Source organism: Meles meles, chromosome 8 (genome assembly GCF_922984935.1).
Source record: "Meles meles chromosome 8, mMelMel3.1 paternal haplotype, whole genome shotgun sequence".
In the NCBI taxonomy this organism is placed as follows: domain Eukaryota; kingdom Metazoa; phylum Chordata; class Mammalia; order Carnivora; family Mustelidae; genus Meles; species Meles meles.
In genome coordinates, this window is record NC_060073.1 from 54,265,784 (window position 1) to 54,292,621 (window position 26,838).

At 40.0% G+C, this 26,838-nt stretch overlaps 2 protein-coding genes across 2 annotated transcripts in view; one reads left to right on the plus strand and one right to left on the minus strand.

Annotated features, from left to right (window-relative positions):
* NLRP14 (NLR family pyrin domain containing 14) overlaps positions 1-26,838 on the minus strand; it is a 45,479-nt gene that overhangs the window by 14,942 nt on the left and 3,699 nt on the right. The window contains exons 3-11 of the mRNA XM_046015871.1: positions 23,893-25,483; positions 20,344-20,508; positions 18,004-18,171; positions 15,742-15,912; positions 15,215-15,385; positions 12,712-12,882; positions 10,349-10,519; positions 1,751-1,921; positions 464-583 (exon numbers count right to left, since the gene is read on the minus strand). Of these exons, the coding sequence (XP_045871827.1) occupies positions 464-583; positions 1,751-1,921; positions 10,349-10,519; positions 12,712-12,882; positions 15,215-15,385; positions 15,742-15,912; positions 18,004-18,171; positions 20,344-20,508; positions 23,893-25,483 (2,899 nt within the window). The remainder of the gene's footprint in view (positions 1-463; positions 584-1,750; positions 1,922-10,348; positions 10,520-12,711; positions 12,883-15,214; positions 15,386-15,741; positions 15,913-18,003; positions 18,172-20,343; positions 20,509-23,892; positions 25,484-26,838) is intronic.
* LOC123949422 (60S ribosomal protein L39-like) lies at positions 14,503-14,709 on the plus strand. Its single transcript, XM_046016863.1, has one exon. The coding sequence runs from the start codon at positions 14,503-14,505 to the stop codon at positions 14,656-14,658; it is 156 nt and encodes a 51-aa protein (XP_045872819.1). The 3' UTR covers positions 14,659-14,709.

A 26,838-nucleotide genomic window follows, 5' to 3' on the forward strand; every position in this document is an offset into this window, starting at 1 on the left:
CAAGAATCTGGATTCTAAGAAACACCCAAGTGATTTAGACCCAGTGGTTCCAGGAACACAAAACATGCCAGTAAAACATGCCAGAGATGGTGAGGCTGTGAAGGAAGCCATCCAGGCAAGGGAGACAGAGGAAACCAGATGCTCTAACATAATCTACCCTGGCTTGGTGCTCCAGTCTCATTTTTAGGCTTCTCACATCTGAATTCTTAAGCTCTACATCCAATTAAAAACATGTTATACCTTTCACAGAGCTTGTGTTTATCATTTTACTTTAGCCTCTCAAACCCCATGTGAAGTAGAACAGATACTTTACAGAGAAATGACTCACCAACATCTAACAGACATCAAACACCATCTGGGCACAAAGCATCTAAAGCTAAGAGCCCCCAAACCTTGTCACTCTGAGGCCTTTATTTCACTTTTTAAAAGAATATCAGGTTCTTCAAATCAGGTACAGTGCCACCAGGAGCCATCTTCGTCATTGTGATCAATATAATCATGCTTAATGATAAGGTGTGGGTTGCTAACTTGCACAGCTTCCAGAAGTTTCTGGGCTTCCTCATCAAACGCCTCTTTGCACACCCTGAGAAAACAAGGGAATATTTCTTTTTGTACTCAGTTTTCCCATAGTCCTGTAATTTCTCTGAAGAATTTGTTTTTCAGAGAAAGACTGTTGATGTAGGGACAAACATGGGGAATGGGGCAAGGAAAGTGTGAGTGATATACCAAGGGAACATAGCAGGTGAAGGAAAATGGAATATAGAGCAGAAATAGAAATAAATTAAAATTTAAGAGAATCCTCCAAGAGCCTTTTTCTACTCTAGCAAAACAGTACTACTAATGAGGACAATAGCTAACATATAACACTGTTAGGTGTTATATGCACAGTTGTAAATACAGATACCATACCTCTGCTTTTCCAAAGGTCATGGCTATACGACATCACCTTTATGAGAGAGCTACATTAGCACCTGTTTTTGATAACTGAAGGAAGTTCAAAGATTTTTGCTTTGGACACACACACACATAGGTAAAAAGCAAAAATAGCATTTGGCATTTGGGTTGCAGCAAGCCATTACAGAGGCAGCAGGAACCCAAGCAGCAAGAGCAGCCCCTCCAAGCTCCTTCCCTGGGATCTACAGTGTACCTCAGCACCAAGCCATCATAGCTTTGAACTATGGCTGTGGGTATCTGTGCTTCATATCAATTTATTTTGTGCATACGTCCTAAAGTATCAGAAAAGCCTAGAAGAGGTTATTTTTTTGGGTCCAGGAATGCTCAAAAAATTTTCCATATAAATTAATGGTAACTGCATCTGATTTACACCATTTTGGCTTGTGAAAAGTTTCATAGGAACACTCTACCTTCAGATAGTAGGGAGACACCTCTACTGCCTTACTGACTTGGCTGATCGATCCTCACTCACAATAAGCCATGGGTAGTAGTATTATTTCACCCATTTTTATAGATAAGGAAACCAAAGCACAGATTGGAAACTAGTATAAGTTCAAGTACCTATTAAGTTCCAGCAAGATTTCACACTCAGGTAGTCTGGCTTTACAGTTCTCAGCTATTACCACTTGCTACAATATGTCTCAGAATTCAATGTCCTATAGGAGAAAAACAAGTAAGGGCCTCAAAAATACGTAGGGATTCACTATCAGGTTGATCCTTAGGCCTGCAATAAATAAGTAGCTTCCCCAGTCCCTGGTTACAAGAAACTTGCCCTGAGAAGCCAGTGAAGACTTACCCTAGAACTTTCAGTTTACATTCAGGAGACCTCAAGACTTCACTTAACTTCATCACTCCTTCGTGCCCTAAAGTATTCTGTCTCAGGCTTATTTTTATCAGATTTTGGTTGCTTCTAAGGACAGAGGAGAGATCCTGGCAACACAGGGAGGTCAAACCACAATATTCCAACCTGAAGGGAAGAGAGACTAAAGATAAAATTAATTTTACTCCAGACAGCAAGCACATAAGACGGCTGTGAGATGAGAGTGTAGGATGACTCCAGAAGCTAGGAAAAAAAAAAAAAATGGGGGGGCACAATTAGTCAAATGATTCAAAGACTGTTAAGTACTTATTATATTCATTATTACTAGATATTTATAGACTGACTATATTCCTTCCTAAATCATAAATTGCAAGTTCGTAATTATAGTCCAGGGAATAAATAGGGAAGCACACTAAGAAAAACTGAAACAGTTGAATCTTTTATCATTATTAAAAATATAGATACATTGGGGCACCTGAGTGGCTCAGTGGGTTAAGCCTCTGCCTTCTGCCCAGGTCATGATCTCAGGGTCCTGGAATCAAGATCCACATCAGCCTTTCTGCTCAGCGGGGAGCCTGCTTCCCCCTCTCTGTGCCTGCTGCTCTGCCTACTTGTGATCACTCTCCCTCTGTCAAATAAATAAAATTTAAAAATATATAGATATATAAGTAGACTTTTGAAATATGATATTGAGTATTTCAAAAGCAGGGTGTGTAATGAGGTCTCTTAGCACCACACCATTTATGCAAATAAAAATGAATACACCAAAAAACATTATATCTTTTACAAAGATACTCACAATTCTATGGCATATTTCAAACACAGTAGACCAGCTGCCTGTACACGGGAAGGAGACTAGTTTAAAGGAGATAAATTAACCAACTAGCCAACCAGTAGTCATTGGAGGATCCTTGCATAAACCATGAACTGAGGAAGTATGTGAAATTCAAATTTCTACACATGATGATGTCCCTAACCAACTAAATTTAATTTAATTTAATTTTCACCTTATGTTTACTGAACCATTCAACAACTGAGTGCCTATATAGGTGCAGAGTATTAAAAAAAAATTAAGTTACTGCCTAGATGGAACTGGCATTAATATGGTAGAGCAACACTCCCACTATTTATGACACAAGATAAATATCACACAAAATAAACCATAGGGTAAAAAGCACTATGAGACATAAAAGATTTCAAGAATTCATCAGGAAACAATCATTCTAAGTTTGCAGTCACTTATAATGTTCTCAAAATATAGAAAACTAAAACTAACAGAACGACAAACTGAAAAGCAACTCTACAGTTATAAAAAATCACTAAAAATATAGATGATTTAAATAACAGAATTAGCAATCTTAATTAACTCATACAATTCAACAACCAACAACTCTTCATATTAAGTGCGTCATGTTACATGTCTAAAAAATGGACTATATACTGGGTTGTGAAGCAAATAACGAATTTTAAAGAACTGTAATCATGCACAATATGTTCTAAGACCACAATCCTATAGATTAAATATAAAAAGATGTGTTTGAAAATTGAGGAATACAATTTAAAATAACCAATGGATTGAAGAAAAAAAATCATGAGGGAAGTTAAATAACAAAATAACAAAAATAACAAATGCTACATATAATATCAATTACAGGATGGAGTTAATGCAATGATTTGAAGGAAAAGTCATACCCTTGTGTTGGAAAAGGAGGAAACATTTATGAGCTAAGCATCCAGCTCAAGAATTTAAGAACAGTAAAATAGGATGCTTGGGTGGCTCAGTTGGTTAAGCATCTTTGGCTAGGGTCACAGTCCCAGGATCCTAAGATCAAGTCCTACACCTGGTTCCTTGCTCAGCAGAGAGCCTGCTTCTTCCTCTGCCAGCCATTTCCCCTGCTTGTGCTCTCCAGGACGCACACGCATGCACGTGCACTCTCTCTGATAAATAAGTAAAAAAAATTTTAAAAAAGGTAAAATAAACTCAAAAGGAGAAACAAGATAAAATAATTAAGGAAAAAATATACATAGAGAATATCGATGTTGTATTCTTTGAAAAGTAAAATGAGAAAAAGCTGAAATTGCCAAAATCAGGAAAAGAGATATCAGCAGATGTCTAAATCACTAGAGATGATCAGAAGTTGAGCAGACAATAAAATATCAGACACTTGCCAAGAGATTTAAAAATTTAGCTGAAATGGATAAAATCATAGGAATAATTTTACCAAAAATTACTCAGTAAGAGGAAACTTACATAAATGTGTGATTATTTTAAAAACTGAATCACAAGTCAAATCTCCATACAAAGGAAATTCCAGATCATATAGCTTCACCAGAAATTTCTACAAAGTTCAAGGAAGAAATAATTCTAATGTTACACAAACCCTCCTAGGAAAAAGAAAGAAGGATCACTCCCAAACTCATTTTTTGAAAAATACCATAATCTGGACACCAAAACTTGATGGGAACTGCATAAGAAAATTATAACTTAATCTCCATTATAAACAAAGATGTTAAAATAGTCCTCTATCAACAAAATGAAGTGCACGAAGTATATGAGATACCATGACCAAGTTGGTTTTGAGCCTCCCCCCCGCAAAATCTAATATATATAATAAAAATCAATGTGATTTACCACAATCAGCACATTTCATAAATCTCAACATATATTCATAATTTAGAAAGAAAATAAAAAATTCTTAGCAAGGGGCGCCTGGGTGGCTCAGTGGGTTAAAGCCTCTGCCTTCGGCTCAGGTCATGATCCCAGGGTCCTGGGATCGAGCCCCGCATCAGGCTCTCTGTTTCGTGGGGAGCCTGCTTCCTCCTCTCTCTCTGCCTGCCTCTCTGCCTAGTTGTGATTTCTCTCTATCAAATAAATATAAAAAAAAATTCTTAGCAAACTAAAGATAGGAACCTTCGCAAATTAATAAAAGAGAAGCATTGAAATTTTGCTTTTGACAAATTTTGCTTTTGACACTGAAGATAACACAGTGAAGCCCAGTATCTCCAGACATTCTATCACATGTCTTACAAGATACTAAAGCAGTAAGAAAGAAAAAGGAAAAGAATAGAAAAGGGGAGAAAAAAAAACCCCTATTATTCTCAAAAGAGAGGACTCTACCTAGAAGATCCAAACAAATACAAATAAGCAATTATAATCAACTGCAGGATGGGATAAGCTACTGGATGTGAAATTAATATACAAAAACCCAACTGTGTTTCTATCTATAAGGAATAAATAAAATGAAAAAATAACAAAAATACCCATTTCTGGGGCACCTGGGTAGCTCAGTGGGTTAAGCAACTGCCTTTGCCTCAGGTCATAATCCCAGGGTCCTGGGATGGCGCCCTGCATAGGGCTCCTTGCTCAGCGGGGAGACTGCTTCTCCCTTTGCCTCTGCCTGCCACTCCTCCTGTTTGTGCTCTCTGTCAAATAATTAAATAGTTAAAAAAAAATACCCTTTTCCAAATACTATTGCAATATAACAAGTACCTAGAAATAAAGTTAAACAGCAAAATAGAGGGCCACTACAGGAAAAATTACTAAGCTTTATTAATATAGCTAAGTAAACAAGGATCTATCATAATTGATAGGTTCAATGTAATTCCAATCAAAATGCCACCTTATGTGTAGGCATGGATACATGGGGAGGCTCACATGCACGTGTGTGTAACTTGGTAAGCCAATATTTAAAATTTTGTTTGGAAATGTGAAGGGAGAACCCAGCAACAGACCCATGCACCAATGCACCAATTTATAACAAAGGTGGCCCTGCCAAACAATGAGGAAAGAAAGAGTCATTAAATTTTGCCAGGGAAGATGAGTATCCACATAGAAAAAATTGGACTGACCTCCAACCATATTTTAAATCTCAAATGCTTCATAAGTTGCCTTTTACATTTAGAAAATAGAAGGTCTTCTGAATCCTGAATCCAAATTCAGAATTTCCCAGTGTCGGGAAAAATGTACTGAACAATTACAAAAAGCGCTAACAATAAAAGAATAATCTGATGTTAACAATTAAGCTCTTCAGTTCCATAAAAGACACCATATAATGTGGAAAGAAAAGTCCGAGTTATTGTCACATATGTAAGTGACAAGGGCTCATAACCAGAATATACTGGAGGGGAAAAAAAAAAAACCCTACAAATCAGTAAGGCCAAAAATGGCTCACCAAATTGAAGAATGAACAAAATACGTAGAAAAGGAACTTGACAAAAGAGGAAATACAAATGGCTTTTAAGCATCTGAAAAAGTATCAAACCTCTAACCAGACACATATTGAAACCAAAGATGATAAAACACACACCTAATTCCCTAAACTTTAAAGATAAAATCAGACAAAATGGCAAGAACAGAGAACAGGAACTATCACACACCACCAGGGACAGAATAAATTAGTACAGTCTTTTTGATAATATCTGATAAATTTAAAGATCTTTTCCTCATTATGTAATAAATCTATCCCTATTTACCCTAGATGAATATATACGTATGTGCCTCAGAATTCATTACTGAAATATTCATCAACAGCACTGGTCAAAAAATAAATAAAAACAATACAAAAGTCCACCTATAATAGAATGGTTATTACATAGTTTGTGGTACATTCACCGGAATACTTTACTGTGATAAAAATGAACTAACTACAACTACATGAAACAACTGGATGACAAACTCATAACAATGAGCAAAAAAAAAAAAAAAAAAAAAAAAAGTAATACAAAAGAATATAGAGTAGGATTCCCTGTATATAAAATGCAAAACTTGGCAAAATTCAACAATATATTGCTTAGGGCTAATAGACACTTGCAGTCACTGTAGGGATAAATAAATGATGGCCACAAACATCAGGATAATGTTTACTTCTTGGGGAGGAAGGAAGAAGAAATTTATAAGGGAGGAGTAGGGAAATTTACTTTCCTGGGCAAATTCAGTTTACTGACCTGGGTGAGGTTATGCACATGATTTATTTTTTAAAACAATTTTATTTGCTTGTATGTATTTTATATTTCATAGTGAAATGTTTAAAATATGAACTTGGCAGATCTTTTTTTCTGTGTATAAACATTTTTTAAAGTTTTTATTTAAATTTCAGTTAACATGCAGTGTAGTATTTGTTTCAGGTGTAGAATTTAATGATTCATCACTTGCATACAACACCTAGTTCTCATCACAAGTGCCTTCCTAATACCCATCACCCATCTAGCCCACCCCCCTCCATCATTCCTTGGTTTGTTCTCTATCATTAAGGGTTGTTTTATATTTGCCTTCTCTCTTTTTTTTAAATCTCACAATCCATCAATTGGACTACTAGGTATTTACTTGAAGGACACCAAAATACTGATTCAAGGGGTTATATGTGCCTCGGTGTTTATGGCAGCATTATCAACAATAGTGAAATTATGGAAAGAGCCCAAGTGTCCATCAACTGAAGAATGGGTAATGAAGATGTGGTACACATATATACATAAACACACACACCCCTCCCACCCCCACAGAATATTATTTAGCCATTTGCAACAATGTGAATGGAGCTAGAGAGTAATATGCTAAGGGAAATAAGTCAGTCAAAGACAGACAAATACCATAGGATTTCACTCATGTGGAATTTTAAGAAACAAAACAGATGAACATAGGGCAGATCTTTAGGGGATGACTGGAGAAAAAGCCAAGTTATAGGCAATGGGATAGGACACACTGATTTCACGACTGTGGGGAACAGCAGTGACACCAATACCCAGGGAAGGAACATCTCAGAACCTGAAGGTGCAGGGAGCAGGAAGAACAATTAATGACTTCCTTTCCTTCTCTAGACCTAACACTACTGCCTGGCAAAATGATGTGGTCTGCTTAAGTAGCAGCTGCAGGTGGCAACCTGACCCACTGCCAAGTTTGTCCACGTGCTATGAAAATGGAAAATCTCAAGTGGACATGGCAGGTCCTAACTATTATGCTCTGTCTGATGTCATCGATGGCAACCCCCAGACCTGGACCCCTAATCACAGGGGTACAAACATAATCAGTACAACCTTGTTTAGTCTGACTGGTACAAATTCATAAGCTTCACCTGATGCCAGTACAGCTCTGAGTTATGCCATGCATGACTAACAAGGCATCTGTAACTACTTAGTGACACTGCCTACCTACCTGACATAACTAAACCACTGTAATGGTGACCCAAATCAATAGAAGAACAGATTCCACACTGGAGTGAGCTATGTTTCTTTAGGTTACATGTTTGTTTTATGTCAAGATATGGACCACTGAATTCTCTTTTTGGGGGATGGGACTGGTTTGGGCCAATTTTTTGCCCCCCCCCCCTTTATTACAATGATATCAAGATCAGCAGGTCAACCCAAACCCCCTTTCATGAGTTGTAATAGATAACAAGACCAATTGGTCCTCTCTGGGTCTCATTCAGTTGGCTGAGTCCAGGATGCTGAGGGTATAGTTGAAACCAACACTGCAATTTGACCTCATCCTATGCTTGGAGTGGCCCTAACCAAACTGTGTTGGAGACAAATTGATCAGATTTGGCCCCAGCTTCTGTTGGTCAGATTAATGAGAGTGGCCAGTGGAATGGCTATCCATGTGAAAATTAACCAAGACTATACTGTGCAGAAAAAGGAGAGATGAATATTTCAGGGAGTCTTTTGGAAGACCCTGACAATTCTTCATATGGGTCATTTCTAGAGTGTGTGTGCTGCAGCGTTGAGGAATGAGGTAATGTCTCCCTCTAGGACAAAAGAGCAGGCTTGCTTAGTGCTTGCTATAAAATGATGGGTCTCCCAAGTTCCATGTTTCTCTCCTAGGATGCAACCCACTACCATGTTCAGGTGTCCATCCATGCTGTCCACATCCACCCAGTGGGATTTGGGTGACAAAGGAAATGGACACAGAAACACTAGTGCTTATGCTGCCATGTGAGGAGTAATAAAGTCCTCAGTCTCTGATGGGATTCTGTGTTTCATGCCAATATCCAGGAAATACAGATAGGCTAGTTTACTAGGTTTATAAGCAGGATAAAATTAAATTTCAGACCCGGGGCACCTGGGTGGCTCAGTGGGTTAAAGCCTCTGCTTTCAGCTCAGGTCATGATCCCAGGGTCCTGGGATCGAGCCCCGCATCAGGCTCTTTGCTCAGCAGGGAGCCTGCTTCCTCTTCTTTCTCTGCCTATCTTTCTGCCTACTTGTGGTCTCTGTCTAATAAATAAATAAAATCTTTAAAAAAATAAAAATAAAAATAAATTCCAGACTCAACAGTTACAGTATCATCATTGTTGAGATAAAAATATATAAACAGTCAATGGATACATAGGTAAAGTAAAGCAGCATTTTCTTGTAAGAGTCAGGGAGACATAGAATATTTGGGTTTCCCACATATGGAGCAAAAAATTCTTGACCCAGAGATCAATAAATCACACTATTTAAGTAAAAATGTACTAGACAATATCCATTCAAGATTTAAAAAACATATAAACAATATATGATTAAACATAAAAAGTACTCAAAACATAGGATAAGGTTTTATTAGACCACAGGCTCCTTAAGAGCATAAATAGTGGGGTGTCTATGTGACTCAGTTAAGTATCGAACTCTTGATTTCAGCTCAGGTCATGATCTTAGGGTTGTGAGCTCAAGCTCTGAGTCAGGCTCAATGCATGGAGTCTGCTTGGGAATCTCCTCCACTTCTCCCTCTCACTCACATATGCCCCTCTCCTGCTCATGCTTTCCCTCTTAGATAAATAAAATCTTAAAAACAAAACAAACAAACAAAAAACCCAGCAAAGGTAGCATTTCTCGGGGCGCCTGGGTGGCTCAGTGGTTTAAGCCGCTGCCTTCGGCTCAGGTCATGATCTCAGGGTCCTGGGATCGAGTCCCACATCGGGCTCTCTGCTCAGTAGGGAGCCTGCTTCCCTCTCACTCTCTCTGCCTGCCTCTCTGCCTACTTATGATCTCTCTCTGTCAAATAAATAAATAAAATCTTAAAAAAAAAAAGATAGCATTTCTCCAGATTAAAAACAATGAGCAAAATCTTTTTTTTTGAGAAAGAGTGCATGAGCCAGAGATCTAGCGCAAGTTGAGGTGGGAAGTGAGGGCGAGGGAGGGGAAGCGGGAGAGATAGAGAGAATCTTAAGCAGACTCACACATACACCCTGAGTGGAGCCTTATGTGGGCTTGGTCTCAAGACCCTGAGATCATGACCTGAGCCAAAATCAAGAGTCGGGCTGTTAAGCAACTGAGCTACCCAGGTACCCCAAATCTTCACTTTAATTAGAAAAATTCAAAGAGAGATGGAATATCTGAAGGATGAGAGAACATGGAAGACCTTAAAGCAGGTACCATTTACTTAATACATACTAATACATACTCTGTCCAGGGCACTAAGGAGGACACAATGAATTGTGAAATATGGCTTCAACACTAACAGCACATAATACACAGTGATCCACATATATGAAATTCAGATTCTCATTTCTATCCCATTTATAATCCTTTCTCATGTACTAAATTTCTTCTAGCCATGCTAGCCACCAAATAGGTATCATTTTCCTAATGGAAAATTGAACTCACCCAAGCCTCTCAATATTGCAGTTTGGATGTCTCAAAGCCTCAGACAGAACTTTTATTCCATCATCCTGCAGGTCATTGTGTCCAAGGTCCAGGCTCCGCAGGTGTGTGTTGTTCAGAATAGCAGAAGCCAGATCCAGACAACACGTACCAGTAAGAACACAGCCCAACAATCTGCAAGAAATACAAAAGAGGTGAAACTGTCAGTTGTGAAGCTTAATTAAATTATTCCTAGGAGAGAAGCTGAGGTATCTAAGCCTTTTTCCTGACCCTTTTCTCCCCACAATCCAGGACACACAGAGGAATGTCTAACATTACCAGCAGAAACACATGGGATTTCTTAATGAGCTGAAAACAAAACAGTGGGTAAAGCTGCTTTCTCCCACAAATAAGTTATTACCCACCAAGTTTCCAAATCAAGGGTACAAACACTTTTTTTCTGTCAAAACAAACAAAATAGAAGTCTACCCAAGGAACCCACAGATCTCTGTGCTTTCAGTTTCTAATACATTTTTGAAATTAAAATACTTTCCAAGAATCTATCTTAAAGTGCTGTTTTCCAAGAAGCAGCAGACTAGATAGAAGATATTTCTTTCAACCCTCTGTAGAGCCTTCAAGAGCATGCATAATCTGCCCTCAAGTGTTCACTTTCCATATTTCATCCCCATCCTACTCACCAAGCATACCCATCTATTTTTTTTTTCTTCCAGATCTGCCACATTTATCTTCAGGTCCCTGCTCTCTTCCTACCTTCTGCCAAGGGTATCTGCACACCACAAAATCTTCTTCATCTTTCAAGGCTAAGGAACTCAGTAGCCTCTGTCCCACTCCTTGCTCCTTGAGACTTTTGTCTTATAATACGTGGAATAAGTTGTAACTGGCTTTGTCTTTATTTCCTTGCCATCAGCATTTTATGAGTTACTGGAGGGCAAGTGTATCACCTTAGTAATAACTTTTAATGCCCTTAGAATATAGGTTATATTTGTTGGAAATTTTAGTTGAGTGAATTGGCATGGTCTGCATGGAGGCCATGAAGGTAGCTAAGAGAGCACAAATTTGTCTATGTGCTTACAATGTTAAAGAGAGAAAGTAGACTATGCAAACATCTTGTGTGTATAGGTCACTTAGAAATTGTGGCTAAAATAAAGGTACTGGATTTAACAATAATTTCCATGAAGTAAAATTTTGTCTTTCAGTTGAATAATAATCAAGGAATCTTCAGAGAATCACATTGTGTATGTTTTCCTAAAGAAAGTAAAGGTACTTATTGGACCCAAGAGTTCAATCACCTTTGTTTACCAGTGTAACAATCAACTATTAAACTCTTGTGGAAATTTGGTTACCCTGAGTCTAGTCTAGTCTAACGATCTAGAGTTTATAGTTGTAAAAAAACAATGCTGGAGGTTAAACCCTTAATAACTCACCCAGTTGACTAGTCCTATGGGAGGCCCTGGTAGGAAAGTGAGCCGAGATCACTAAGTGACACCTCTATGTTGCTTCACTCTAGCCACAATATTTACAAAATGAAATATTAAATACTAAATATAGTGCATCCATTATTCAATAAGATATTGAATGTATATAGGATATATTCAATATCCAATAAGATAACAGCATGTAAGTATTTAAATGTTTCTGAAATACTATCATATGAAAAGGAAACCTCCAAGTCCTATCTATATAGTAATAACAATTACATATACACATACCACACATGTAAATACCCACCCACAGAATAAGAGAACATAGTAATAAAAACAGTTGCTTAATGAGTGGTTTGTTGAACATTTTTAGAAATTGCCTTCCTAGTGGGCACCTGGGTGGCTCAGTCCATTAAGCATCTGACTCTTGATTTTACCATCTCAGGGTCCTGAGATCAAGTCCATGTATGGCTCTGCGTGTGGCGTGGAGTCTGCTTGAGATTCTTTACCTCTGCCTTTGCCCCAGCCTCCCCACTCATGCATGCATACTCTTTCCAAAAAGAAAAAAAAAATCCCTTCCTGTTTTTTTAAAAGTTGACCTAGTTATAAACCTGAAAGAAAAACTAGTAGGGCACAGTCTGCCTCATGGATGTAAGGCAGAGGACACACAGTACTCACTGGGGTACAACCAAAAAATATATATAAAATGGCTGGTCAGTCTGTTGTCTCCGGTCCTCCTTCCCTGAGGGAGGTTCAATTACTGTATTAACTATTTAAGAAAAATCTGATGAACATACTGCCCCAGCTTGTCTCAAGCAGGGTGAGAGAGAAGGAATCAGCTGTTTATTCTTTTCTCTGACACACACTCAGCTCATCCCTTCTTTCCTCATCTCCCCTACCTTCATAGTAGTCAAAGCACCCAAAGAAAGGTCACAAAAGACCTACTCCAGCTCCTGAAGGTGACAGCTTGGATGCCGAAAGGCATCACACAGAAGCTTTACTCCATCATCCTGTAGCCAGTTTGACCCCAGATCCAGGTGTGTCAGGCTCCTGTTGCACAGGAGAGCGGATGAGAGATGTTCACCGCTAAGCAAAGTGAAGTGGCAACGCCTCAGCCTGTAGGAAGGACAGTGTGAGTGAAGATGGAATCACTGCTACTGCCCAGAACCCAGAGGTTCTTATCTTTGAGATTTCATGTTCTGGTCCCTTATATTTATTTGCCAACACTCATCTCATCAAATACCCTCCACCCTTGTTTTTCAGAATGTTTCTTACTATAAATGAAATGTTAGCCTCTTTACACTGGGCACAAATACAGTGCCCAATTGCAGAAGTAGCTACATGGAGCAGAAGAGCAGGCATATGGAACAGAATGGGAGTAATCACAAAAAAGTATTTTTGTACATAATAAAAGTGGCATTTCCAATCAGTAGCGAAAAGATCTATTATACCATAAATAATTTGGGAAGGCAGACCTGACATATGGGGGAAATAGGTTTAAGCCTTATAACAAGTTAGGAATAATTTAACATATCAAAAATTAAACCATAAAGTGTGTGACAGTTTTTTTTTTTAAAAAAGGTATTTCCAATTATGACAAAACTGAGAAGTCATGAGGAGGATTTTGACTTCACAAAAATTTTAAACTTCTGTATTCTAAAAATGACCATAAGAAAGTTTGGAATGCAGTAACATGCTGGGTAAATTATTTGCAACATATAAAAAATAATGGCTATAAGGTCTATGTGCTTATTAATAACCATGTTATATAATATACGTAACAAAAAACATCTAGAGGAAAATTAAATACATGAAGAGATAATTCCTAGAATACTAAAGGCCAAAAACTTCTGAAAAGATGCTCAACGTCAAATTATTTTTAGTTATCTTCAATTATCTAAATAATATTCTCAGTAATATTGTAAGGGGCTCCTGGGTGGCTCAGTCAGTTAAGTGTCTGACATCCACTCAAATAATGGTCCTGGGGTCATCCCCACATCAGGCTCCTTGCTCAGCAGAGAGTCTGCTTCTCCTCCCTCCACCTGCTGCTTCCTCTGGCTTGTGCACTCTTTCTAAGAAATAAAATCTTTAAAAAAATAATATTGGTAAAAAAAAAAAAAAGTAGATACCCAGTGAAGATCTTAAAATGTAGGCCTCTAGACTGCCAAGGAAATATGAATAATCTAGAGAAAATTTAACCATATCTAACAAAATAAGAATTTTGGCTCATCAGTTCCATGTCTAAAATTGTCTAAGAGCCATGAAGAAAATAATCACACTGTGATCCAGCCATACCATGGGATGCTGCATTTCTCTTTAATGGTGTTCATATACATATGTATATACCTCTGTTCTAAGCCCAGAATATGGAGCTGGACAGGCAGACTTTAGTCCTGAATCCATCATCTTCTTGTGAGCATTAGGCAAGCTACATAATCTTTCTAAGCCTCCTATTTCCTACTGTCCAGTAAGGCACTTAGAACTCAGGTGGCCAATTTGACACCATCAGGTATTTTCGTACAGATTAAACCAATTTAGCACAGGACCCAGGACAGAGTAAGGACAGAATAAATGGCAGTTATTAACACTATCATCCTTGTCATCTTATCGTTACGGGTAACAGACGGGAAGAAGCAAGGGACAGAATATGCTCATAACATTCTCCCTTTTAAAATATATTTCAGCTTTTTTCTCCTTTTTGCTACCATCCTGGTGTGTGCTTGACTGTTCCTCGCCATGTCTTCTCACAAGACTTTCAGAATCAAGCGATTCCTGGCCCAGAAACAAAAGCAGAATCGTCCCATTCCCCAGTGGATTCAGATGAAAACTGGTAATAAAATCAGGTACAACTCCAAGAGGCGTCACTGGAGAAGAACCAAGCTGGGTCTGTAAGGCATCACACTTCATGAAATGGTACACATATTGAAGCTGCATGAAGCTCACATGTTCCTTTTTTCCCCTCCACACGTTCCTATCCTATCACTCTGTTAACGTCCCTCCTACCTGGCCAATAGACATGTTTTATCAGGGAAATGATTTTTCTCTGTTCCTATGCCTTTACCTCACTAAGTTGGTTCAGTAATAAATGTGAGACCTTTCAGTTTAACTGCTGTTGTGTTCTCATTTGTGAAGTACTGAATTCCTCCTCTGTCAGATCTCACATAGCACTGTCCAATAGAATTTTCTGCAGTGATAGAAATGTCCTGTGACAACCAAGTGGCTAGGGGGCGCCTGGGTGCTCAGTCAGTGAAGTGTCTGCCTTCCACTGAGGGCATGATATTGGGGTCCTGGGATTAGAGCTCTGCATCAGGCTTCCCGCTCAGTGGGGAGTCTGTCCCTTTCCCTCTGCCCCTCCCCCACTCGTGCTTTATAATAAAATCTTTTAAAAAAATAAAATATATTTCAAAATGTAATATACACGGAAGGATGAACACTAGTAGACTCTTACACGAGGCTCTGGAGATTGCACTGTGGGTTTTTCAAAGCATCACTCACAAATTTTATTCCATCATCTCCCAAGATGTTGTCCGCCAAGCACAGATGTGTCAACCTTTTGTTGTTGATGACAGCCAAAGAAAGATCCTCACAACCAGCTACTGTGAGGCCACAGCTTTCTAGGCTGAAGGAGAAACACAGGAAGGGAGCAGTCAAATCACAATGTTCCTGTTTCTCCTCTCCTTTGCAGGGACACTAGCTGGTACTTACACCCCCTACACCTCTACCATAGAATCAAAATGCCACTGCAGTTATGTACAGAGAAGAAAAGGAGGAAAACAGTAAAAATAAGCAGTCATGAAGAAAAGCAGCACTTAAAAGCCAAATAGAAGAGGAAGCAAAGACAGTCTTCATGTAGAGTTCATCCAGGCTTGACAAATGAGCCAAGTGGTGTGAAGGCCCATGCAGTTTTCCCTTTCAGCTCTAAGCCACACCAGGACCGCGCAAAGGACCCCAGGAAAACAAATCAGCAAAACTCACGACAGTCTCTCTAGGTGACACTTGGGGTGTCCTAAGGCCTCGCACAACAGCTTGATCCCATCATCCAATAGGTGATTGGTCGACAAATTCAGAAATCTCAGGCTCTGGCTTCTGAGGAGAGCCTTAGAGATATTTAGACAGCAAACTGTCGTTAGGTCGCAGGATTCCAAGCTGGAAAACAGTGCAGAAGAGCAGAAGACCCTCCTCAGAGAAGAGCTATAACCACCACTCACCAGCCAGAGGGTGTTGTCTCCCAGGCTTTGTGACCCATTCTGAAGACCAGCTTCCCTCCATGGAGTGAGTTCTTTAACTAGGACATGGCTCTGATAGAGAATCAGGAAGGGGAGGGGTAGGGGGCTTGTCTCTTCTATTCCCACCTTCCCTATCCCTGTGAAAATATGTATTTATTATTTGAGAGCAAGCAAAAGCATGCATATGGGGGAGAGAAAAGAGAAAAATCCATAAGATCCCCTGCTGAAGGGCTTGATCCCACCACCCTGAGATCATGACCTGAGGAAAATCAATAGTCGAATACTTAACTGACCAAGCCACCCAGGTGCCCCACTAAAAAATATTTTTAAATGATAATCTTTTTTAAACTAGGAGACATTTCCTCCAACTACATACAACATGGAAGGTGGACTGAAGGGCATTGTGTCCTACCACTCTGACTTCTGAAACAAATGGGCAGAAGTCAGGAGAACAAGCTGTGATTCCCACAGTAACAGCCCACTTATTCATGGGAGTCAGTTCATGTTTTATGAGGAACCCAGTCCTTGAAAGTAAAAACAAGAAGTGAATCAGAAATAATACAGTTTCAAAAATAAAGTAGGGAGGGGCGCCTAGGTGGCTCAGTTGTTAAGCATCTGCCTTCAGCTCAGGTCATGATCCCAGTATCCTGGGATCCAGCCAGCATCCCGCTCCCTGCTTAGCAGGAAGCCTGTTTCTCCCTCTCCTGCTGTGTCCCTCTCTGTCAAATAAATAACTACACTCTTTTAAAAAAAATAAAGTAGGGGAGCAGAAGAAGAAAGGAAGAAGTGCGTGTAGAGCCCACACTTTTAAAGACTCCTATATTTAGAGACCGCTTGTCCTGGGAGAAGGCAGGGCCTGATACCAGCTCTTAGTAAGGAGGCAGGGGGCAGCAGGTTCCAGGAACTTGGAGTTGCTCTAGTTACTTCTTTGAATCAAGCACTTATCAACTCAGTCCCTCAGGAATTGGTTCTCTTCATCAAAATAAGGGTGTACATAGGTAGGAAAGAGAATCTCCCTCCTCAGTCCCGAATTAGACCTTAGTGGATGACTTAGGATACAGCCTAACGCTGAAAACCCCAACTTGCCCTGAAAAAGTGTTACGGACTGAACTGTGTTCCCCAAAATTCATGTTGAAGCCTGAACTCCCAATGTGACTGTATTTGGAGACAAAGCCTTTAAGGAGATAATTAAGGTTAAATGAGGTCATAAATGGGGACTCCTGATTCAACAGGACTGATGTCCTTATAACAGAGGCACCAGGAATGGGCACACACACAAAAAAGGCATGTGAAGACACTGTGAGAAAGGGGCTATCTACAAGCCTAAGAGAGAAGTCTCACCAGAAATGCATCCTGCCTGCACCCTGATCTTCAACTTCCAGGCTCCAAACCGAGAAATAAATTTCTGTTTAAGCCACCCAGTCGGTGGTATTTGGTTGTAGCAGCCCTAACAGAGTGATAAAAAGGGGCAGGGGAGGGCAGGGGAAACACGTGGGTGGCTCAGTTGGTTAAGTGCATGCCTTCCTCTTGGGTCATGATCCCGGGATCCTGGGATCCCATGGGGCTTCCTGCTCTACAGGGAGCCTGCTTCTGCCTCTGCCTCCCTCTCTGACTCACATGAATTAAATTTAAAAAAAAAAGTTAGACTGAGTCTGCTTATCACTGCCCCACCCCTTATCATTAGTGCATTCTTTCCTGAAAGCATTCAAAGATACAATGAATATACATATGGCTGCACTTAAATGTGAAAAAATTTAAATCCTTATAAATTCTAGGTTTTTTAAATTTAGGAAAAGGAGAGATGGAACTGTACAATGGGGGGGGGGTCTTCAGTAGGGGCATGGGACCAGTTATAAGTGCAATCAGGAGGAAATCACCCTGAATCTGATTTCTGCTATTCCATATTGTGAAAATAAATTGAAGCTGGCCTGATGAACAGCAAATCAGGGCCGTAAGAGTCTATTTGGATGGATAAAAATCTCAATTACAACAAAAGTAACTCACGACTTACCTCAGATTCTGTAGTTTACACTCTGGGTGTTTCAAGGCTTCGCATAATGACTTTACTCCATTGTCCCCTATATCACTCCCTTTCAGGTCAAGATGCATCAGATTCTGGTTGTCAGTCAAAGAATTAGCAATATCCTGACAACCACCAGGGAAAGAAAGAAATCTCAACCTTCAGAGGAAAAATATGCAGGAGGAATTACAAAATTATCTGTCCTGTTTACAGCATTCCCTTGATCTTCAAATCCAGCTCTTTGATATCTAAATAGTCCTGTCATTTCTTATCTTACTTGGAGTTTCTCTTATTTCACGGGTGGTTATAAATCAGTTTCAGGAGGTTGCTTAGTAAAACAGCTGGGTTACAACTTAGATGTCCATTACATCCTGACAACTGATACTCTCAACTTATTTTGACCTTGGAGAAAAAGAAGGTAGTAACATCAGAAAAAGCAGAAGGGGAGTTTCTGAACTCAATTCCAATAGAAATTACCAGAATAATGGGGGATGTTCCAAATATTTCAATTACAGCATTAGTTCACAATATTTATTTATTTTAAAGGTCTTATTTATCTGACAGACAGAGATCACAAGTAGGCAGAGAAGCAGGCAGAGAGAGAGGAGGAAGCTGGCTCCCTGCTGAGCAGAGAGCCTGATGCAGGGCTTGATCCCAGGACCTTGAGACCATGACCCGAGCGGAAGGCAGAGGCTTTAACCCACTGAGCCACCCAGGCGCCCCAGTGCACAATATTTAATCCTTTAAAGAACCCAAGGTGAGTTCATAGTTAATATCAACTGTTTGATGTGCATCATTAGCAAAACATACTACTGCAAAATATGCTGTCATCTCATAGACTCTGTTAGATGTACAGAGATAGCCCAAAGCTAAATTAAATATGCCTATCTTTCTTCCCAGTTATCTGCTACTTAGGCACTGTTAGCTATATCTGATTCTTCTTTAAGTGCCTCTGCTAGCCCCCAAGGCCCAGCATGTTCACACTGCTAACTGTTCAAAACATCCCTTTGTAATATCACCTCTCCTCCCTTTTGCCCACCACCAGTGGACAAGGGGGAAGATGTGTAAACCAGCCCATGTAAATAAGTGATAGGGTCTGTAGAATCAAATTAAGATGTAATAAAGATTGAAATAGCAAATGTTGGCAAGGATGAGGAGCAGCAGGGACTTTCCTATACTGCCGGTAAACCTGAAAAATAGTACAACCACTCTCAAGAACTAGCTGGCAATTTCCCAACAAGTTAACACCCATTTGTGAACTAGCAATTCCATTCCAAAATATTAGCCCAAGAGATGAAAACCTGTGTCACACAGAAAAAAATGTGTCTGAAGATAGTCTTAGCAGCCTTATTCATAATGGCCCCAAAATGGACATAGTCCAGGGGTCTATTCAAAAGAGAATGCAGGTGGGGCGCCTGGGTGGCTCAGTGGATTAAGCCGCTGCCTTCGGCTCAGGTCATGATCCCAGGGTCCTGGGATTGAGCCCCGCATCGGGCTCTCTGCTCTGCAGAGAGCCTGCTTCCTCCTCTCTCTCTGCCTGCTTCTCTGCCTACTTGTGATCTCTGCCTGTCAAATAAATAAATAAAATCTTAAAAAAAAAAAAAGAATGCAGGAGTCGGTCTATCATACAATGGCGTGTGTATCAATAATGAACTACTGAAGCATGCAACTACCTACATGGGTAAATTTTTTTAAGTATCATGTTGAGCAAAAGAATACTGACACTACAAGTACATACCGACCATATGAAACAATCTCAATCATTTACAGGAACAGAACAAGCTAACCTATAGCGATAAAAGGTTAGAAAGGGGTTGTTCCTGAGACTGCATAGGGTAAGAAAATGAACAGAAGTGGGTAGAAGGAAACTTCAGAGGTGAAGTGTTTTCTATCTTATTTTGAATACTGGTCACTAGGTGTACACAATCATCAAAACAAACAAACAAAACAAAAAAAACCCAGACATATCTGTGTATTTTATTAAAAGTAAACTACTCAATAGAAAAATAAAACAGTATGCTCCAGAACTCACCTTTGAAATTGCTATTGAGCTGCCTAGAATGCCTTATCTCTTTGTTGTTCTTCATCTAGGAAATTCCTTATCAAGCCTCAAAACCCACATGTCAACAGCTGCTACACTCCATGCAATCTTTCCCAGGAGAAGCTAGTTATGCCCCCACATCCTCAGAGGTTTCCACTGTGGTGTTCTTAGAGTATTTTACACAGTGGATTTTAAGTTTATTACTGGATCTACCTAATAAGTAGCAGCAGGAGGTGGGACAAAGAAAGAAGTTGAAATAACTCCACAAAGTGTTCTCATGCCACACTTACAATAGTTTTTGTAGTTTACAGTTTGGGTGCCTCAGTTCTTGATAAAAAGTCTTCATGGCTAATTCACCGAGGTTGCTATGACACAGTTCCAGTTCTCTCAAGTGCTCATTTGTACGAAGCACAGAACAGAGATCTTGCCAGCAATGAGTAATATGACCACCATCCCTTTGCCTAAACAATCAAGAAAAAAAAAAAAAAACCAAGACAGGTGTAGCTCTTTCAGCCCATGCAAATCTCAGAAGATGTTATCAGGTGGAAGTAAGCTATTCTGGAAATGGCGAGTGTATCATTGCCGGCCTGGCATGGGCATAGTCCCCACAACAGTCTTCCTCTTGGCACTCCAGGAGGTTTTGTTTGCTCAAAAACTCCCTCACCCCTTCAACACACAAAGTTACACTAGAGAGACTTTGTTTTGGAGGACGAGACTTAGGAAGGATGACGGAGGTCTTCAAATATCCAAAAAGCCAGTATCAAGAAGAAAAATAATCTAAGGCCACAAAGAGTAAGTATAGGAGTAGTGGGTAGAGATCCAGGCACAGGGGTGGAGGTTAAGAACCACAGGTTACGAGCTGCAGTTCTCCAGTGTACTAGACACCTGAATTTAGGTAAGTCACATCAGTGCTCTGAACTTTGAGCTTTCTTCATCTGTGAAATGGGAATTCCATCTCCCTTCATGGGATTGTGAGGATCTAATAGATAAGTTAAGTGCACACACAAAAACACTCTGTAGATTTGTAAGTATTAGGCATACTTTCAATAAGCTCATTATAAACAAAGGTTAATAAGGAGCAAAACAGGATAGCCTTATAAGCATCAGCTCTGGAACAAAACAGTCCTGAGCTCCAACTCTGCCATTCACTAACATCGGTGATTCTGGCAGTACTACTAACTTATGTGTGTCTCCACTGCTATCCTTGAACAATGAAAATAATGGTATCTATTTCTTAGGATTACTGTGAAGATTCAGTAGGACAATGTATAGAAAACGCTTGGGAAATGTTTTCCACTGTAAATGCTTACAACTGGTAACTGCCCTTATTCATATTAAAATATATAAAAATCTAGCATGTTGCTTTACACAAACAGCTGCCGTAGGAGAGGGAAGAAGAATCCTTTTCCTTGTGCCCTCCTAGCTTCTAGAGGGGCCCTGTAAATTGGACTGACAAACAACAGATTAATAAGAGAACAGCATCCCAGTTATATTAGCATGTGCATTGTGGATACACATGGGTGAAATTAGTGAAGAGTAACTTAAAGGGGTAGGTAGAATTTGGAGTTTATATAGCTAATTTAGCAGGAAAAAGGCAGGGGGGGGGAAGTCACTTGTGGAAAAACAAATGACTTGTTGGAAAGATAAATGTACCCTAAAGAAAACAGATGAGACATGATAGTTTATGGCAGTGTCTGGTTATGGGGTCAACTTCTGTCTCCAAGAAGAAAGTAGAGAAATTGCTTCCAGGGAGGGGATTTAAGACAGTTGAGTTCTTTTTGGAGGCTCTGCTTCTAGGCAGGTGAGGCGTTTCAGGAACTCATATGCCTTCAGCTCAAGATACTTCTTATGGGGATGCCTGAGTGGCTCAGTTGGTTAAGCCACTGCCTTTGGCTCAGGTCATGATCTCAGGGTCCTAGGATCAAGTCCCACATCAGGCTCCTTGCTCAGTGGGGAGCCTGCTTCTCTCTCTGCCTTTGCCTGCCACTCTGCCTGCTTGTGCTCGCTCGCACTCTCTCTCTCTGACAAAGAAATAAATAAGCTCTTAAAAAAATACTTCTTATGGAAAAGTGGCATATTTAGGGGTGGCATATCCTGATCTCCGTCACTACTCAACAAATACTGACTCTTCCATATCTTACTTACCTTGGATTGAATAACATGGCAGAGTGCTGTCTCTACATCACCTGAGGTCTTAAATTTGACAAAAGTAGGCAATAAATCATTCAAACATTTAAGTGCTTACTATGCAGAAATGCCATAGGATATAATGGTGAATAAGAGAGACACTGTTAAATTTACAACATTGTTATATTATAGAATACAATGACCCAACTGTAATGTACCTCTTAAAGCACTGGGTTCTCAGACTTAATTTAGCAGCAATGCCAGCTCTAATATTAGGTAACACTAGGGCACAGGTGAGGGGAAGGCAGCATGAGGACTAGCAATATAATGGCCAGAATGCCTTCCTAATATTATTAGGCATAGAATACATTCTAATGCACTGGGTCCAAATCACAGCTCTGATCAGAACCACTAAGTCAGAATTGAGAAAACAGACGAGATTATTTACAATATCCCAAGGACAGTAAAGATCACAGCATCCCAGCCTACAATTTTACTCCCGTACAATTGCAGAACCATGTCTCTTATAAGGACCTACATATTTCCTACATATTTCCACAGCAGAAGAGAAATATGTAGGTCCTTATAAGAGACATGGTTCTGCAATTGTACGTAATGGTGGTGAGGCAACATGGGTCAAGTTGGAAAACCAAGGACTTAACAATCAGTTTGACCTCAGTCAAGTTGATATCTTCTTGGTACCTCAGGGTTTTTACTAGTAAAATGGAAATAACAGCATCTTCCTGGGATTGTTGAGAGATGCATTGAGTTGAGACTCAGAAGACTGTTGGGCATGTGTCAAGCAGATGCTAGCTACTGTCGGATGTGTGCTTGAATCAATAATGGTACACTCACTTTCTAGGCAAACTACTGTGAATCGTAGTTTTGTAATCCCAAAAATAGAGATATGCTTTTGACCAGCATCAAATTGGATAATTGGTTAAATATCTCATGTGCTATATAACTATATGTCACATAGTAAGCCCTCAATTTCAGTTAAATCTAGAGCTAATCCCATAATTCAATTCTTCCCTTAGACATAGAGGGATAGAGTCAGAACAGGAACTCATGGAAGGGAAGAAGGTAAAATAGGCATCAAATGCTAACGATTCATTGATTTTTTCAAAATATTCATTCAGCTCCTACTATTTCTTATCCAAATCAGACTCTCCTGTTAGGTGTTAAAGGGCTGAGACCTTTCATGAACTACAAAGCAAAGGCTGACCGCTGTCTAGGCAATGGGGAAGGTGAGCTAGGTTGGTAGCTTACAGAGCAACAGAGCCCAGACAGATGCCCTGTGTCAACTAGCTTCAGCAAGAAATTCCTGGTCTCTAGTCCTTCTGGAGTGCATTCTTTTAAAAGTTAAATAAATGTTCCATAGTGGATCCAACTTTGTGCTAGGTCACATGTCTCCCTGAGGACTAAAGATTATTTCTAGTTGTTAAGAGGGTTGCCAGGTAATCGCTGTCAGCCACGTCCCTTTCTTGAGATTGCCCTCAGGCCAAGACAGTCATTTCAGGCAAGTTTTTGTCCTTTTCCCACCAGTAGCCACGATTGGTCAATAGGGGTTTTGGTGTTTGGCCTCCTTGCCTCAAGGTGGGGCAACTCAGAAGGTAATCCTGACTCTGGGACCTCAGCTAAACAAGTCCCCTCCCATCTCTCTGATGAAATTTCCTTCCATCACTCCCCGGACAGGGCATCTCCCCACTTACCAAAGTGCAGCTGGGTGGCTTGAGTTTAACATCTTCTCACATGACACAGTTACAGACAGTTTAATGGCCCGTAAGCATTGGCAGTGTTTAAGGCAGAATGAAGACACAAGCAAGTGGACTTTCCCACAAACATCAATAACAGCCTTTTGGAAAGATCTCATTGCCTGGCTTATAAATGCTTCATCTTGAGTCTCATACAGACAGAGAAACAACTCCAGAAATTCTAACTGTGTTGGAAAATGTTCAGTCTTCCCCAGGATCTCCAGCCACTGAAGGATCTTCCCTTTTATCTCCAGCAACATTGTACAGTTCAAAGTTGTCTCCAGTTGTTTCACTAGATCTTCATTCAAAAGGCCAAACAAAAAGCATTTCATCTGCATCAAATGGGGATCTTGACCACTTTTGGCTTCAAGCAATAGTTTCACATCTTCAAATGACTGGGAACGGTCCCTGGTCTCCCAGTTGTCTTTCAATATATAGAACATAGCTGCAAGAAACTCCTGAACATGCAGGTGGGTGAACATATAGCAATTTTCATACTCCATGTCCTTTTGAAGAATATTCCTGTCCAGGAAAATCGACACATCTGATTTCGTTAACCCATGCTTTCGGAGATCTTCCCTGTAGAACACAGATGTCAGAGTCCACACTCCTTTGGCAGCCAAGTGGCACAGTCTCCTCAGTTGGGTTTGGTTGGGTAGACTAGTACAGCTTCCATCTACTGGTGCAAAGAAGCTAGAGATATAGCAGGTGAACAGAGTGGTGGTTGTTTTGCAGGTTAATGAGACATCACCACCGATCGCCATCTGCTGCTCCAGACAGGTGCAGATGGCCCAGCACACCAGGGGTACTTTGCACATGCTGAAAAGCATCTCATTGCTTCTTAGTGAGTTGAATACCTGGAAGGCCCTCTTCTTGTCTTCAAAAAACTGATAAATATACTCCTTTCTTGCACCCTTGGACATACCCAGCAGCTCTACAGAACGCTGGTTCTTCAACAAAGGCTTTAGTTTCTTACAAGCTGTAGGTCTCGTTGTCACCAATAAAGATGACTCAGGGAGCATCACTTTCCTCAGCAGACTACTCATAAGGAAGGATACTGGGTGTACCTGGGTCCAATCTTCACATAGCACAAACTCAGGTTCTTCAAAGGCAAAGTTCAGTTCATCAAAACTATCAATAATAAAAAGGAGACTACTTGGCTCGGACATTATCCTTTCAATAGGACCTTCCCTGCTAGGCCAGTCCTTTGATACCATTTGAACAAAGCTTTGTTCTCTCAACTGGTTGATTTCTCTTGCATTGAAATAAAAAACATAGCTAAACCTCTGCTGATAAAGATTGCCCTGGGCCCAATCTACTATTGCTTTTCTCACCAAGGTTGTTTTCCCAACTCCAGCAGCCCCCTGGAGCACGACAGTACGGGGCTGCTCACCGGTTTTCACATCCACGTCAAATAGATGTTCCAACAGTTCTCTATCTTCCTGAGCAACTCCAAGATGGAAATCTTCAGGTTCTCCAAACAAAGACTTCTTATCCCACATGATACAAAATTTTTCCTTTATTTGGATTCTGTATTCTGTTCCATCACCTAAGTCAGAATATAGCAGGGAAAAACAAAAAAAAAACCCAAAAAACAAAAACAAAGATACACATGATCAAGGCAAATTCTATGAATTACAAAATTACAGTGTTAAGAACACTTTACTCGGCTCAAATCAAAGTGCACCTGGTTTATTTTTTTAATAAAATTTTTAATTTATTTGACAGAGAGAGGGAAATACAGAGAGAGAGCAAACACAAGCAGGGGGGAATGGCAGGCAGGGGAGAATCAGGCTTCCTGCTCAGCAAGGAGCCGGATGTGGGCCTTGATCCCAGGACTGAGGGTCATGACCTGAGCTGAAGGCAGATGTTCAACTGACTGAACCACCTAGGCACCCCAAGTACAGCTGGTTTAAATAAGAACGTAAGTAAAACAAACAGAAAACCTGCATACGAAACTGAAAAAACAAAACTGAACATGCAGAAGGATGACTTTGTAGTAGAAAGTAAAAATTAGATTCACTCTAGAAATATGTTCTCTTAATACAAATACCATATGATTTCACTCATATGTGAAATTTAAAAAACAAAACAGGGGCACCTGGGTGGCTCAGTGGGTTAAAGCCTCTGCCTTCGGCTCAGGTCATGGTCTCAGGGTCCTGGAATTGAGCCCCGCATCGGGCTCTCTGCTCAGCGGGGAACCTGCTTCCCCCTCTCTCTCTCTGCCTGCCTCTCCACCTGTGTTCTCTCTGTCAAATAAATAAAAAATCTTAAAAAAAAAAACAAACAACCAGATGAGCACAAGGGAAGGGAAGGAAAAATATGAAAACTGAGAGGGAGACAAACTGTAAGAGATGCTGGACTCTAGAAAACAAACTGAGAGTTGCTAGAGGGGAGGTGGATTTGGGGTGATGGGATAATTGGGTGAAGGACAATAAGGAGGGCACTTGAGGTAATGAGTACTGGGGTTATATGCGACTGATAAATCACTAATTTCTCCCCCTGAAACTAATAGTACACTGTATGTTAACTTGAATTTAAATAAAACAAGAAAAAAAAGAAATTTTTTCTTTGTACTTTTCCTCTAAAGGGAAAAAAGAGGACTATATGGAGGACCTGAAGATACATATGAATCCACAGATCAAAATAATCTACTTTATAGTAAAACATTAATAGAAATGAACATTGAAGCATAGCCTGAAGAATATTTTTAAAAAAAAAACCAGAAAAGAAAAGTATTCCCTTTTCTAGATATGTCTCCTCAGGCATGGGAAACAAAAAGCAAAAATAAACTACTGGGACTGCAAGAATATAAAAATCTTCTGCAGAGCAAAGGAAACAAATCAACAAAACTAACACACAACCTATTGAATGGGAGAAGATATTTGCAAAGGATGTATCTGA

What these genes read in the sequence shown, in the direction of transcription:
- LOC123949422 (XM_046016863.1), top strand. Translation starts at nt 14,503, where the DNA reads ATGTCTTCTCACAAGACTTTCAGAATCAAGCGATTCCTGGCCCAGAAA.